At 41.3% G+C, this 15,039-nt stretch overlaps 2 protein-coding genes across 3 annotated transcripts; both read left to right on the top strand.

Moving 5' to 3' along the window:
• The first annotated feature begins 7 nt into the window (after window positions 1-7).
• LOC126987780 (uncharacterized) lies at window positions 8-5,425 on the top strand. 2 transcript variants are annotated; one of them, XM_050845106.1, is made up of 4 exons: window positions 103-226; window positions 799-993; window positions 1,869-2,221; window positions 3,652-5,425. In XM_050845106.1, exons 3-4 carry the CDS (start codon window positions 1,871-1,873, stop codon window positions 4,921-4,923), a joined length of 1,623 nt encoding a protein of 540 aa, XP_050701063.1. In that variant the 5' UTR covers window positions 103-226; window positions 799-993; window positions 1,869-1,870; the 3' UTR covers window positions 4,924-5,425. The 2 variants fall into 2 exon arrangements, with proteins under 2 accessions (XP_050701062.1, XP_050701063.1); XM_050845105.1 differs by lacking the exon at window positions 799-993 and having other exon boundaries at window positions 8-226; window positions 3,652-5,424.
• Window positions 5,426-6,636: 1,211 nt separating this feature from the next.
• LOC126987781 (uncharacterized) lies at window positions 6,637-12,418 on the top strand. Its single transcript, XM_050845107.1, has 5 exons — window positions 6,637-7,672; window positions 8,573-8,757; window positions 9,420-9,681; window positions 10,106-10,458; window positions 11,852-12,418. Exons 1-5 carry the CDS (start codon window positions 7,510-7,512, stop codon window positions 12,416-12,418), a joined length of 1,530 nt encoding a protein of 509 aa, XP_050701064.1. The 5' UTR covers window positions 6,637-7,509.
• Window positions 12,419-15,039: the final 2,621 nt, after the last annotated feature.

The following is a 15,039-nucleotide window of genomic DNA, read 5'->3' as shown; positions in this document are numbered from 1 at the left end:
CCTCACCCGATGGATGCTGTGGCTGTGCCTCACCCGATGGATGCTGTGGCTGTGCCTCACCCGATGGATGCTGTGGCTGTGCCTCACCCGATGGATGCTGTGGCTGTGCCTCACCCGATGGATGCTGTGGCTGTGCCTCACCTGATGGATGCTGTGGCTGTGCCTCACCCGATGGATGCTGTGGCTGTGCCTCACCCGATGGATGTTGTGGCTGTGGATCTGCATGGTAAGTGCTTTTGTGCACTCATTCACATAAAAATAAAGGAAATTAAGGAATAATGGGCCAAATCCTGCAACATTATGTGTAGTGCCTGACCCGCCTGATGGGTAATTAAGTCTCCCACAAACTCACTCTGCGAGGGGGTTGCCTTTTCGACCAACTGGTTAAGGGAGTGGCTTTCCCATCTCACTCTTTGTGGGGCTCAATCCCTGGCTATTGCATACAAATTTTGACCTGTGTTGCTTTATTATACCCATGGTTTGCCTAGCCCAATCCAAATCCGATTAACTTTTCCAATGGTTGATATATATACAAAATTACAGGCACACCCTGCTTTACATCATTTTGACTTACATCAATTTGACTTTAAGCCAATTTTCTAGAGTAATTTTTTTTGTTTTGTTCGGGGGATGCCATTATGTCTGCCTTTACATCACTCAGCAATGTAGCCCATGCCAGATGACCAAGACCAAGACTTGGTCTGAACCTGGTTTTGACAGCCCAAATCTTTGCTTTCTGAAGTATCCTCGTATGGATTCTGTCCCACTCTCTGTACTTCTGTCTCCATTTTCTTTCAGGTTGATCTATCTCTGCTGTGATAGTGGTCATTGTTCTTCCCCTAAACCTCACAACAATGGTGTTCTGCAGGGCTCTGTTCTATCTCCCACTCTACTGGTCATCAATGATCCTTCCACAACTGTTCTGTCTACCCCTATGCCAGTGACTCTTCTCTACATTATTCAACTTCTTTTAACAGGAGACCTTCCCAACAGGTATTACAGGACTCAAGGTTGGGTAATACAGTGCTTAAACTCTGACCCTGCTCTCATTTCCAACTGGGGCAGAGGAACTTGGTTTCCTTCAATGCTAAAAAAAGTTGATTTCTCCACCTGTCAACTCAACACACTATTTCAAACACTTATCTCTTTTTCTTTGACAACACTCAGCTGTGCCTCAAAAGCATTAGCTTATAAAAGGGCTAACCTAAAAATTGACCATATACCAAATAAATCACGTACCTTGAAAAAAGTTCGGTGATAAATAAATCTCAAAATGTTTGAAATGTTTTTACACTAAACATTCCCGGCCTATCCTTAACCCGTCTGCTGCAATTGGCATGGATTTTGCCTTCACTAGTAGCCTGGTGACGTATACTCCCAGGTCTTTCTCTGCCTCTGTGGTGGATAGTGGAGTATCCCCATGCTGGATTTCCCCTCCCAAGGTGCATGACATTACATTTTTCTTCAAATTGTAGCAGCCACTTTTTGTTCGATTCCTGTAACTTGGTGATGTCTTCTTGTAGGAAATTTGTAGTCAGGGGGTTAACTCAGAATCTGAACAGGAAACTCCATATCTTATCTCTTTGGGGCAATCAGCTTCCTTGAGATTAACGTAGGTGTTCAGACTCATCTCCACCACTTTTTTTCCCCTCCCAGATGTTGTCCATATACAAGGGGCTTGTGGCCCTCATATGGAGTCTGTATCTCTTGTGGAGGCTCCACACACACACAGCCCTTTAGGACAGAGTGGAGTCAAAGTCTCTGTGTCATCAACTCCCCTCTTCTTACTGACATTAGTTGCAGGACAGGTATTGAGAAGAAGAGCACACATTTGTTATTTTTTGCTAACTTGTGTTTTTTACTTTCAGAAATGCCTGAAGATTGGTCTGAGGAAGACACATACAAGCTTGTGATGCTATATAAGGAGCATGAGTGTTTGTGGAACATGCATAGTAAAATGTTCAAGAACAGGAATGCAAGACAGAAAGCTCTCAATGACATACGTGTGAAAATGGAAATGAATAACTTTGGGATATATGATGTCAAACAGAAAATTAGAAGCTTAAGGGTAACATTACAGCAAGAACTGAATAAAGTAAAAAAATCTGAAGAATCAGGTGCTGGCACACAAGATGTGTACAAGCCTGCAATGAAATGGTTTCCAATAATGAAAGACCTCATGGATCACGGACGAAAGAGACGAAAGTCTCTCAAAAAATTGGTAAGTACATTTATTTATAATATAAGGTAAGCTATATTACATGCTAACATAATATTGGTATTATTTGATGATGAAAAAGCAATGAGATCATCGTTTTGCGATTCAGGTGGTCATCAACTTATGACCTATGCAACTTATGACTGATCGACTTTACAACTGCCAGTATGACAGTTTTGGCGGAAAATATAACTACTACTAACAACCTTGACTCCTTGAGGCCTCGTGGCGTTGGGTGCCAGGGGAGCACCGCTGTTTTTGTTTTTGTTGATCTTGGACGTAGTTCTTGGTTTTCGTCCTCTGCAAGTTTGTGTGGTCATTGAAGAAAGTTGCAGTAACACCAGTTATCATACATTACTGGCAGCTCTCTTGGGTGCATACTCCTTATATATCAGCTGATGTGTGTGTGTGTGTGTGTGTGTAAGCTAACCAAGTGGGAACTGGGCTGTGGGTGTCGTCTGCTTCAACCGGAGGGGCCATGATGCATGGGAGTATGTTCTTGTGTGTGTATGTATGTAGGTATATATGTTTAATGTACATGTGTGTGTGTTTAAGATGTTTATGTATTTACCTAGTTGTGATGTACAGGAAGTGAGCTACGCTCATGTGGTTCTGTCTCGGAATCTAAGTTGGTTAAACTTTGCTTTAAACTCTTTTTTTTTTTCTTTTTTTTCTGTCTTGAACGATATCTTTGTCTAGGCTGTTCCATTGGTCGATGCATCTACTGGGGAAGCTGTATTTCTTTACATCATTCAAGCATCTTGTCTTTCTCAGCTTCCTTTGGTGTCCTCTAGTTGCTCTCCCATCCCATACAAACGGATCCTTTCTATCGATTTTATCTATTCCCTTGAAACCTGCAATCATATCACCTCTCTCTCTTCTTTCTTTTGGGGATGGTAGCCCCAACTTTTTCAATCTTTCTTGGTTCGTTAAGTCTGCCAAGCTCGGGACCATCTTGGTGGCTGTTTTCTGGATTCTTTTGATCTTGCGTAAGTGCTTCTTTTTATGTGGGGGACCATATTACTGCTACATATTCCTGTCTTGGACGAATCATAGCTACTTCAGTGATACCTCCATTTGGAAGGAAGCTGTTTTGTAGCCTTTGAAACCGAGAATACTTGGAAAAAACTCCATCAGATACAGATCCATTACATCTAATATCAATATACCTAGGCCATCTAAATAAAGCTGTTGCTTTCCTAGTAATTGTAGAAGGTGCTGCTGATATTAGGAGAGGTTTGAATTTCAATGTGCTTGCCATCCACTGCTCCATAACATTCAGGAAAGTTCCATTTACCTCTAAAACCACTCTCTGTCTTTCCATGCCTCTTATGACGTAGGTGCCCATAAAGAGTGTGTAGCTGTATATTAATTACATCATTGTTAGTTTATAGTGTACATTGGAACTATATCTCATCTTTAATGCTTTGCAGGATAAAGCAGCTGAGGCACCAGAGCAGAAGAACCATGGCATCATATTACAAGCCTTGCAGCATAAGGCAGCTGAGGCACCTGAGCAGAAGAAACATGCCGTCCTGTTTTGTACCTTGCAGGATAAAGCAGCTACGTCACCTGAGCAGAAGAAACATGCTGTCCTATTTTGTACCTTGCAGGATAAAGCAGCTACGGCACCAGAACAGAAGAACCATGGCATCAGATTACAAGCCCTGCAGGATAAAGCAACCAAGGCACCAGGGCATAAAGACCATGGCATCAGATTACAAGCCCTGCAGGATAAAGCAACCAAGGCACCAGGGCATACAGACCATGGCATCATCTTACAAGCCCTGCAGGATAAAGCAACCAAGGCACCAGGGCATACAGACCATGGCATCAGATTACAAGCCCTGCAGGATAAAGCAACCAAGGCACCAGAGCATAAAGACCATGGCATCAGATTACAAGCCTTGCAGGATAAAGCAACCAAGGCACCAGGGCATACAGACCATGGCATCAGATTACAAGCCCTGCAGGATAAAGCAACCAAGGCACCAGAGCATAAAGACCATGGCATCAGATTACAAGCCTTGCAGGATAAAGCAACCAAGGCACCAGGGCATAAAGACCATGGCATTAGATTACAAGCCCTGCAGGATAAAGCAACCAAGGCACCAGGGCATAAAGACCATGGCATCAGATTACAAGCCTTGCAGGATAAAGCAACCAAGGCACCAGGGCATAAAGACCATGGCGTCAAATTTCGTTCCTCGCAAGATAAAGGAGATCATTCACCAGAGCGGAAGAACCATAGCATCATATTACAAGCCTTGCAGGATAAAGCAACTAAGGGAACAGAGCATAAAGACCATGGCATCATATTTCGTGTTTTGCAGGTTAAACCAGCTGCAGCACCAGAGCAGATGAACCATAGCATTCAGAGCGATACAGAAAGTGAGTCTACCCTTTCTGCGCACTCCCCTCTACCTGCAGACATTCATGGGACATCTTTGCAGCAAGAAGGATCTAGCAAACTAATCAGTGAAATAGCAGCAGCCTTAAAGGAGCTTAAAGAGCTAAATAAAGCCACCAATAATCCTAAACTAGTCGATGATGTGTGTGAAACATTTGGAAGACACATTGTAGCTCAGTTAAAAAAACTAAACCCTGAAAACTGTATCATGGCTCAGGAGGACATACAGCAGGTGTTGATGAAATACAGGCGTGCAGAACTCTCATCCAACAACTCGGGTTCTGCGCCACCTTGAGTTTCTCCCAGGCCCATTCCAGTCAGTAAATAATCATGGGTCCTATAGCAACTCCTTCAGTTTCTCCTGCCCATCACTTTCAGTCACTCTTATTCAACACCTCTTCCATATCCAAACACTGAAAATTCACAAGATTCATGACCATGTCTACTGCCACTGGAAGTTTCGGCGAGTTTGGTGATGATTAAAAGTAAAAGTAATTCTGTAATTATTTGTTAAATTTCATTACTTGTATAAATTGTGAAAGCAACATGTATTTACTAATTTCAATGAAATTATATATATATATTTTTTTTTATGCACGAGAACAGGATTTTTTAGCAGTAAGAATAAGCTTTGCAGTAAATTTGTATACATATGTTTCCATGAAAGTATGTAGTTATTTTTCTGTGCTAGAGTGCAAAACTATTTTGTAACATATAAACATGATGGTAAAATATAGTATATATACCATCAATTATAAGGATGAGTGTAATAGTTAAAAACTTATTTAATTTTCCTTACAGTCATATGTTCTTGAAACTTGTAAATTGTCACATACTTCAGGGATTAGCTTAGAAATTGCAGCAACTGAAACCTGAAACTGATGCTGTAGATTCATGAAAGAATATCCCACTGCTAGATTTAGAGGATCAAGGAATTCACTGTGAACACCATTGATAACATTAAAGGAAGAACAGTACACCCCCAAGATTTAGAGGATCAAGGAATTCACTGTGAACACCATTGATAACATTAAAGGAAGAACAGTACACTCCCCAAGATTTAGAGGATCAAGGAATTCACTGTGAACACCATTGATAACATTAAAGGAAGAATAGTACATCCCCAAGTAAAATGCACCCAACTAACAAGCGCCCCAAGGATCAGACATACAAAATGTGCTCGGAATGCAATGACTAAGGACGCTTTGGCACACATGCTCAAGTAACTCCAGAAAATGCATGTAGGCACTGCGGTGGGAATGACTGCACACTAGCCTTGCAGTGCCCCATGCAAAAAGCTTACTAAGGAAACACTCATTAGAACTCGACTGACCCCCTCTTTAACCTCTAGAAATTGTTAATGTGAGAAGCGATAGTCTTATAATACCAACTCCGTGCCGTCTTGTTATGTCATATTAGCCAACCATCTGACCATCTTAATGAAAATCATCAGCTGGAGTTTTGGTTGGAGACATCGCACAGTTTTTGGATGGGGCGTGTCCCCACCCAGGTAAGAAATCCAGGGAAGGGACAAAAATGGCGCCCAGCAGCTCATGTCGGTGCTCTCTCTATCACGGATTGGCCCGGACTTTGGAGTGGTACAGGGAAAAGGAAGCCCCGCAGTGTGTCAGCTGGTATGATGGAAGCCTGGGTGGTGATCTTCTCTTCCAAGCTCGAGCGCAGTGTATGAATGTGAATGCAAGAAATTACAGGTGGTCTGAGTCTCGCAGCAAAGTGTGTCAGATGTGTGACAGGGGTGTGGATGAAACTGTCGTGCATGTGGTGTGCGGGAGGTACCGGAGAGATAGGACGGAGATGATGAGGGTGGCACTGAGTGAGATGGGCTGGGATGTGAATGGGAGGATTGCAAGGACAGAGAGAGAATGGATGCTGCTGCTGCTGGGACTGAGTGAAGCAAATGATAGGATTATAGAAGCCATGAAGGGTTTTCTGATAAAGATGTGGTGTGCAAGAAATAGGGAATTGGAAGATATGTAATGGATACTGCTTGTGTTGTTTTATTTTTACCGTAACAGGCCTCTATGTACCGTTGGCTGCTATGTACCACCGGCTGCTATGTACCATCCCTGGCTGCTATGTACCATCCATGGCTGCTATGTACCATGATTATAGCTATGTAACATTATTATTAATATAATTAATAATAATGTTTATTTGCTCGCCACGGAAATAGAGAATAGAGCAAATAGAGCTCTGCTCATTATTTGCTTCGAAAAGGGCAACTTGGGAACTCCAGTGGATCTACTCACTGTTTGCTTCGAAACTCCAGTGAACTTGCTCAGTATTTGCTTCCTAACTTCAGTTATCCTTTTTATACTACCATGGCATCAGCACTTTTCCTTTGGTCAGGATGTGGATTGTGTGTTTGCCCTTGACAGGAAGCCCTTATCTGTGACGGATGCAACAAGTGCTTCCACCGCTTATGTGGTACAGCAATTTCACAGCAAATAGTATTATTGTATGCAGTTTTAATATGTTTATGCTTTTGTGTTATCTTTTAATGAAGTTTCATTACTTTTATATCATGTGTTTTTAATTTTTTCTTATAATAAATATTTTATCTTCCTACTAGGTATCTGGTACATAACAGCCTTGTTTGGTACATATAAGCCAAAGCAGTGGTACATAGGAGCCGGTACATAGCAGCCCAACAATGGTACATATAAGCCAAAGCAGTGGTACATAGGAGCCGGTACATAGCAGCCGACGGTACATAGCAGCTAGCATTCATTTTTACAGGGTGTGCCGATACGAAGGCCTGACTCTCCAACGGGTCACCTGTACAGCAAGAGCAAGAGCCAATGTTTACTAACACAGCCCGTCGTGTAAACAGACAGGGCGTCCGCGGCTGTCCGGCGAGATGGCAGCAAAGTTACAAGGCCAGCTACGCTTACGATTGGCAAAGTTCCGGGCTGAGATGGACACCATCGCCTGGTCACTGCTGCACGGCGAGTACCCGCTGGGCATGACGATCAATCAGAAGAGAAACCTGAGGAGACAAATGTTAAGCTTCAGGGTGATAGGTAAGCGTTTTACACACCGTCAAGGAAACGCAGTGAATGAAATGGACAAAAAAATTCATGGTTTCCTTATCAATAATGGAATAATACACTCGTGTGCACCGACAGTTACCTAGCCAGGCGTCTTTTCCAGAAAATAAAAGCAGGGAAAATATGGATCTTGAGAGGTTTTGTGTGTGCAAAAGAATAGATTTTTCAAGGCCTGATGCATTTCATGTAAAATGGCTATTATTATGAGCAACTGATAAGTCTTCAGGAAGGTCGACATGACAACTATTGCACAGGAGTTGTTGGGGCTGCATTGGTGCTGCATAGTGGCTACCCTTTTGAGGCACATCTTTTTACCCAGGGTACCCCAATGTTACCCATAAGGTGCTCCAAGCTGTGCTAAACTGTCTTTATTCCTCAGTGAACATGGTATTAGCTTTTTAACCCCAGATATCCCTGATAGCAAACTGTATCCCAATATTTGTTGGGGTGTAGAGACAGTTTGCAATCAGATGATCAGGATAAAAACGTTTCATGTTCATTGGGTTCATCAGGGTAATGGCACGTAACACCACGTTTTACTGTACTAGTTATGTTGGCAGCATACTCAAGCAAACTGGTACTAAAAAAGATGGGGATTTATTTCTTTGTATTTCATTTGGGCAACAAGTGACTGGTCAGGGTAGGTTAGGTCAGGTGTCAGGTCAGGCTAAGTTAGGGTTGGTTTGGTTAAAACTATACAATTGAGGTGATATTTCATTTTTGATGCATGGAGTGCACTTCCTTAATTATCTTAAAATCGAATCCGTCACACTATAAAGAAACACCTGAAACCATACACTAAAGTTCATGGTGTAAATATTTTTTTGAAACAAGTTTTTGTTCATGTTTCCTGAAGTTCCTCTTCTGTTACAGATGGGAAGTTATATTATCGAAAGAGGGATTGTTGGGTGGAGGTTCTTACTACAGTGGAACAAGTGAATGAGGTCATGCAACTTCACCATGTGACAGATGGGAAACATAGGGGTATTGTCAACACAAGGAAAATGATTTCTGCCAAATACTATTGGTCTAACATGACGGAGGATATTACGGGCTATGTAAGTAAACAATTTCTTCAAACAACTGAAAGCCATACCATTGAACTTAGTCAATATATTATTGCAATCTAATAATGTAAAAGTGAAGACTTAAATTATATAAAAAAAGTTCACTAAAAATAATCAACAATATTAACCCTTTCCATACGTGATGCAGATGTCGGCGTCACAGATTAGAAAGGGTTAAGAGGAAATGGAAAAGGATTAATCCTCTTCTGAACCTCTTAATCCTCTTCTAAACCTCTTAATCCTCTTCCATTTCCTCTTAAGAGGTTTAGAAGAAAATTAAGAGGAAATGGAAGAGGATTAAGAAGTTTAGAATTGGATTAAACCTTTCTATACGGTGACACTGACATCGGCGTCACCGTATTGAAGGGGTTAATCTATCTTCCTTAACTATCATGATCAAGTACATAATATTCTTGACATGGATGTGGTAATAGGCATTTACCATTAGTAATATCAACACCTACCAATACAGTACAGTAACTTTCAGCTTGAACTACAAAATCATTCCAATGTCCTCATGGTTTCCTTACCACTTCAGTTGTTGATCTGTCCTCCATCTTGTTAGTGGTTATGTCTATTAATTTAATTCTTTAGGAAAGGAAGTGTAACCCTACCTATCCTTATGTTCACTAATTATGTTGAATGTATTGCAGATATCAACTTGCTCGACGTGCCAGTCACGTGAAGCTGCTGGGACACACGTTTATTTCCAGGGTCAACAAGAACAGGATCAACAAGAAGTGCCTCCCCCGATGGATGCTGTGGCTGTGCCTCACCCGATGGATGCTGTGGCTGTGCCTCACCCGATGGATGCTGTGGCTGTGCCTCACCCGATGGATGCTGTGGCTGTGCCTCACCCGATGGATGCTGTGGCTGTGCCTCACCCGATGGATGTTGTGGCTGTGGATCTGAATGGTAAGTGCTTTTGTGCACTCATTCACATAAAAATAAAGGAAAGTATGGAATAATGGGCCAAATCCTGCAACATATGTTTCTATACTAAACATTCCTGGCCTATCCTTAACTCAGAATCTTAACTGAAAACTCCTTATCTCATCTCTTGGGCAATCAGCCTCCTCGAAATTAGACGTTCAGACTCGTCTCCACCACTTTTTTTTCCCCTCCTAGATGTCCATATACAAGGGGCTTGTGGTCCTCATATGGAGTCTGTATCTCTTGTGGAGACTCCACACACAGACAGCCCTTTAGGACAGAGTGGAGTCAAAGGCTCTTTGTGTCATCAACTCCCCTCTTCTTACTGACATCAGTTGCAGGACAGGTATTGAGAAGAGCACACATTTGTTATTTTTTGCTAACTTGTTATGTTTTTTACTTTCAGAAATGCCTGAAGATTGGTCTGAGGAAGACACGTACAAGTTTGTGATGCTATATAAGGAGCATGAGTGTTTGTGGAACATGCATGGTAGAACATTCCAGGTCAGGAAGGCAAGACAGAGAGCTCTCAATGACATACGTGTGAAAATGGAAATGAATAACTTTGGGATATATGATGTCAAACAGAAAATTAGAAGCTTAAGGGTAACATTACAGCAAGAACTGAATAAAGTAAAAAAATCTGAAGAATCAGGTGCTGGCACACGAGATGTGTACAAGCCTGCAATGAAATGGTTTCCAATAATGAAAGACCTCATGGATCACGGACAAAAGAGACGAAAGTCTCTCAAAAAATTGGTAAGTACATTATTTATAATAAGAGGTGGGCTATATTATATGCTAACATAATATTGGTATTATTTGACAATGATGATCTATGACATCGAGATCAAGTTCAGGATCAGATCAGATCTGTACCGTTGTTTTGAATGCCGGCTAAACGAGGTTCTATTGTACTAACCAAAATTGGTTTGTTTATTAATACAAATACATAAGAAAAAATTAAAAATTCACAAAAATTACAAAAGCTCCTGGGCCCTGAAAATTCCTGGAAACTTTCCTTGGAAAGTTTCTATTTTTCCAGAAACTTTCCCACCCTTTACAACCCTACACTACATAGTCCTGTAGTTGGTGATCTCCAAATTCCATGCATCCTTTCACCTGTGGTAGTATCATCTACACCTACACAACCGTGTGGTTAATACTCATGATCTGCATTGCATCTCAACCAGCTGTGCAGAGCACTATGTGCTGCACGCACTACCTTATCTATGGTATGAACATTGCATGCAATGGGTCTTTCATCATCATCATTTTGTTTAACGTCAGTTTTCACACTTCCTGGGCGGTTGGATGCTTTATGGCTCTCCTTCATTCTACTCTGTCTTATGCCTGATGCTCATCCAATCCCATCAATGCCAAGTCTTCCTGTATACACCTTCTCCACGTTTTTCTAGGTCTTCCAACTGGTCTCCTTCCTTCTACCTCTAATCTCTCCAAATACCCCAGCACTGTATCCTCCCCTGCTCTATTTACATGTCCAAGCCATTGGAGTCTTTCCCTACTGACCACTGTTTCCAGGTCCTCCACTCCACATCTGTTAGCTACATCTGCACTGGACATCCTATCTTGCCACCTGATCCCCACCATATACCTCAGGTCTTTTAAATATTTGGAGTCTACTGACTAAAATCCCAAAAGCATTTTCCATAATTTGCCTGGCTCTAGACGATCCACAGTTAAAGACTTTTTCTTAGTTTTAATTCATTCCTGAGTAAGGCTTCATCAAAAAAATTTCAGCGGGAAAGAATCGTCCCCTACAGTGATACCTCCATTTGGAAGGAAGTTGTTTTGTAGCCTCTGAAACCGAGAACACTTGGAAAAAACTCCATCAGATAGAGATCCATTACATCCAATATCAATATACCTAGGCCATCTAATTAATGCTGTTGCTTTCCTAGTAATTGTAGAAGGTGCTGCTGATATTAGGAGAGGTTTGAATTTGAATGTGCTTGCCATCCACTGCTCCATAACATTCAGGAAAGTTCCATTTACCTCTAAAACCTCTCTCTGTGTTTCCATGCCTCTTAAGACGTAGGTGCCCATAAAGAGTGTGTAGCTGTATATTAATTACATCACTGTTGGTTTATAGTGTACATTGGAACTATATCTCATCTTTAATGCTTTGCAGGATAAAGCAGCTGATGCACCAGAGCAGAAGAACCATGGCATCATATTACAAGCCTTGCAGCATAAGGCTGATGAGGCACCAGAGCAGAAGAAACATGCCATCCTACTTTATACCTTGCAGGATAAAACAGCTAATGCACCAGAACAGAAGAACCATGCCATGATACTTCGTGGCTTGCAGGATAAAGCAGCTAAGGCACCAGAATGGAAAGACTGTGGCATTCAAAACGATACAGAAAGTGATTCTACCCTTTCCGCGCACTCCCCTCTACCTGCAGACATTAATGGGAATTCAAATCCAGTTGTGTCTATGCAGCAAGAAGGATCTAGCAAACCAATCAGTGAAATAGTAGCAGCCTTAAAGGAGCTTAAAGAGCTAAATAAAGCCATCAATAATCCTAAACTAGTCGATGATGAGTGTGAAACATTTGGAAGACACATCGCAGCTCAGTTAAAAAAACTAAACCCTGAAAACTGCATCATGGCTCAGGAGGACATACAGCAGGTGTTGACGAGGTACAGGCGCGCAGAACTCTCATCCAACAACTCGGGTTCTGCGCCACCTTGAGTTTCTCCCCGGCCCATTCCAGTCATTAAATAATCATGGGTCCTATAGCAACTCCTTCAGTTTCTCCTGCCCATCACTTTCAGTCACTCTTTTTCAATGCCTCTTCCATATCCATATCCAAACACTGAAAATTCATGACCACTGGAAGTCTCGGTGAGTTTGGCGATGGTTAAATGTAAAACCAATACTGTAATTATTTGTTAAATTTCACTACTTGTATAAATTGTGAAACCAACACATGTATTTACACATTTCAATGAAATTTGTTATATATACTATTTTTTTTTTATATGCTTGAGAGCAGGATTTTTTTTAGTAACAAGAATAAACTATGCAGCAAATTTACTTCCATATATTTCCATGAAGGTACATCGTTATTATTTCTGTGCTAGAGTGGAAATCTATATTGTAACAAATAATCATGACAGGAAAATACAATATATACCATCAGTTATAAGGATGAGTATATATAATAGTTCAAAACTTTTTTAATTTTCCTTACCTCCTTTCCTTCCCTTGCACCTTGTTGTAGATTGTCACATACTTCAGGGATTACTGTTGGCTTAGAAATTGCAACAATGGAAATCTGAAACTGATGCTGCAGATTTATGAAAGAATTTCCCTCTGCTTGATATGTTCCAATTTGCTTCTTGCTGGTAATGCATCTCACATCAAGGCATCATATTTCTGTATTTCTGGATCTATTGCATCAAATATAAAAAAATACCAATAAAAAAACTCTGGGACATCTCATGCATGCTCTTTATTCATTGTGATCTTTCACATTAAGTTTTTTTAAAAGGGATGCATAAGACCGATGTTCATTTCTTTGTTTTATCCACTCCCTTACTCATACTCACTCTTCTTTTTAAATTAATTAACAGGGGGCATATGCCAGGGGGTGCATTGCTCCACTCACCTGCCACCTCTATTCCCAGTGGTCCCTCAGAGCAGTTACCCTTCCCACTCTAAGTCACTCTTGGTAAGATAGATCAACTCACACCAGCCATGAGTTATGTATGGGGTGTCCCCTTGATCTCCTCCACTCAGGGTTGTCTCGTACAAAAACAATCCTATGAGCAGGATCGATATTCAGAAAGCATGTCATGTGCCCATATAGCTGGGGCTGGCATTCACAAACTAAAGTGATAACAGGCCTTGATTCAGTTTCAGGAAGCAAACACTGGTTCAGCATGAAGCCATTCCAGCAATACCCCAAGATACTGTGAAGGCATTTGGTACCAAAGGCAACGACATGCTTCTCCAAGTCAATGTCCATGTCTCACAGCTATACAGTAAGACAGGGAGCACAAGTGACAAAGATTTGACTCTTTGTCAGCCTCCATAGATATTGACAACACCGTATACTCATGTTGTTTGAGTCCATAACACACACACACACACACACACACACACACACACACACACAAAAAAAAAAAAAAAAAAAAAAAAAAAAAAAAAACTTCGATAGTATATAGATGGCGACAGTTATGGGAGATAGAATTTAATGCAAACAAGTACCATGTTATGGAAATGGGGAAGAGTTAAAAAAAAGACCAAGGAAAACATACAGGATGGGAGAAGAAAACTTAAAGGTGGTCGGTTATCCCCAGAAAAGCACATAAACAAGCTGTTTGGAGAAACCTGCAGGATGATGCAAAGTATAAGGGTATCAGTCCACTTTATGGACAAAGAAATTATGAAGAAAATAATAACAACAATGATGAGACCAAATCTTGAATATGCTGCAGGTGTGTGGTCGCCTCACAAAAAGAAGGATATCAGAAAGTTGGAAAGAAAACAGAGCATTGCAACTAAAAGGTCCCAGAACTCTCGAATATGACGTATGAAGACAGATTGAAAGGAGATGGACTTGATGACACTGGAACAAAGAAGGGAGAGAAGAGATCTGATCACGCTGTATAAGTTGGTGAACAAGTTAGTGGGCGTGAACGTGGTGGAGGTGGTGAAGGTGGCGGCGTTCACCTGGCGTTACGTGGTGGTTCGGTGGGACGGACATACTTCACGTCGCCCATCTTCTGAACGTAAAAAAATAAAAAAAATAAAAAATAATAATAATAAAGAAAAAAAACTTTGATAGGCGCCTCACCCTAAACTTGAGTATAGGAAACGCCAATGGCTGGTTTTAATTAGCGATGTCTCAGATTGGGCACGAGGCCTTTTACGGAGCTATTAATCGAGGTAAATATTGGTGGCGGTGGTGGTGGTGGTGGTGGTGAAGGTGGTGGTCGTGGTGGTCGTGGTAATTAAAAAAAAAAAAGAGGGAACTCACTTTACTTCATAATACTTCAAGGTTAAAATAAAATGTATCTGATCCCTTTTAAATCTCATCTTTCGTGGGTTAAAATAACTTTGGTGTCTGTCTGTCTGTCATTTTTTGTTTCTCTGTTTTTTTCTATATATTTTTAGCTTGTCTGCCTGTGTGTGTGTTTGTCCGTCTCTCTCTCTCTCTCTCTCTCTCTCTCTCTCTCTCTCTCTCTCTCTCTCTCTCTCTCTCTCTCTCTCTCTCTCTCTCTCTCTCTCTCTCTCTCTCTCTCTCTCTCTCTCTCTCTCTCTCCACCCTCACTTCCACCGTATCGACAAGGGCCGCCCTATATATG

The sequence above is a fragment of the Eriocheir sinensis genome, chromosome 66, assembly GCF_024679095.1.
Source record: "Eriocheir sinensis breed Jianghai 21 chromosome 66, ASM2467909v1, whole genome shotgun sequence".
Taxonomy (NCBI): domain Eukaryota; kingdom Metazoa; phylum Arthropoda; class Malacostraca; order Decapoda; family Varunidae; genus Eriocheir; species Eriocheir sinensis.
This window is presented reverse-complemented; position numbering and strand designations above follow the sequence as displayed.

Coding starts and splice junctions, on each gene's coding strand:
- LOC126987780 (XM_050845105.1), top strand. CDS start 10: ATGGATGCTGTGGCTGTGCCTCACCCGATGGATGCTGTGGCTGTGCCT. Junction 227..1,868: donor TGTGGCTGTGGATCTGCATG/GTAAGTGCTTTT, acceptor TTTTACTTTCAG/AAATGCCTGAAGATTGGTCT. Junction 2,222..3,651: donor GAAAGTCTCTCAAAAAATTG/GTAAGTACATTT, acceptor AATGCTTTGCAG/GATAAAGCAGCTGAGGCACC.
- LOC126987781 (XM_050845107.1), top strand. CDS start 7,510: ATGGCAGCAAAGTTACAAGGCCAGCTACGCTTACGATTGGCAAAGTTC. Junction 7,673..8,572: donor GTTAAGCTTCAGGGTGATAG/GTAAGCGTTTTA, acceptor CTTCTGTTACAG/ATGGGAAGTTATATTATCGA. Junction 10,459..11,851: donor GAAAGTCTCTCAAAAAATTG/GTAAGTACATTA, acceptor AATGCTTTGCAG/GATAAAGCAGCTGATGCACC.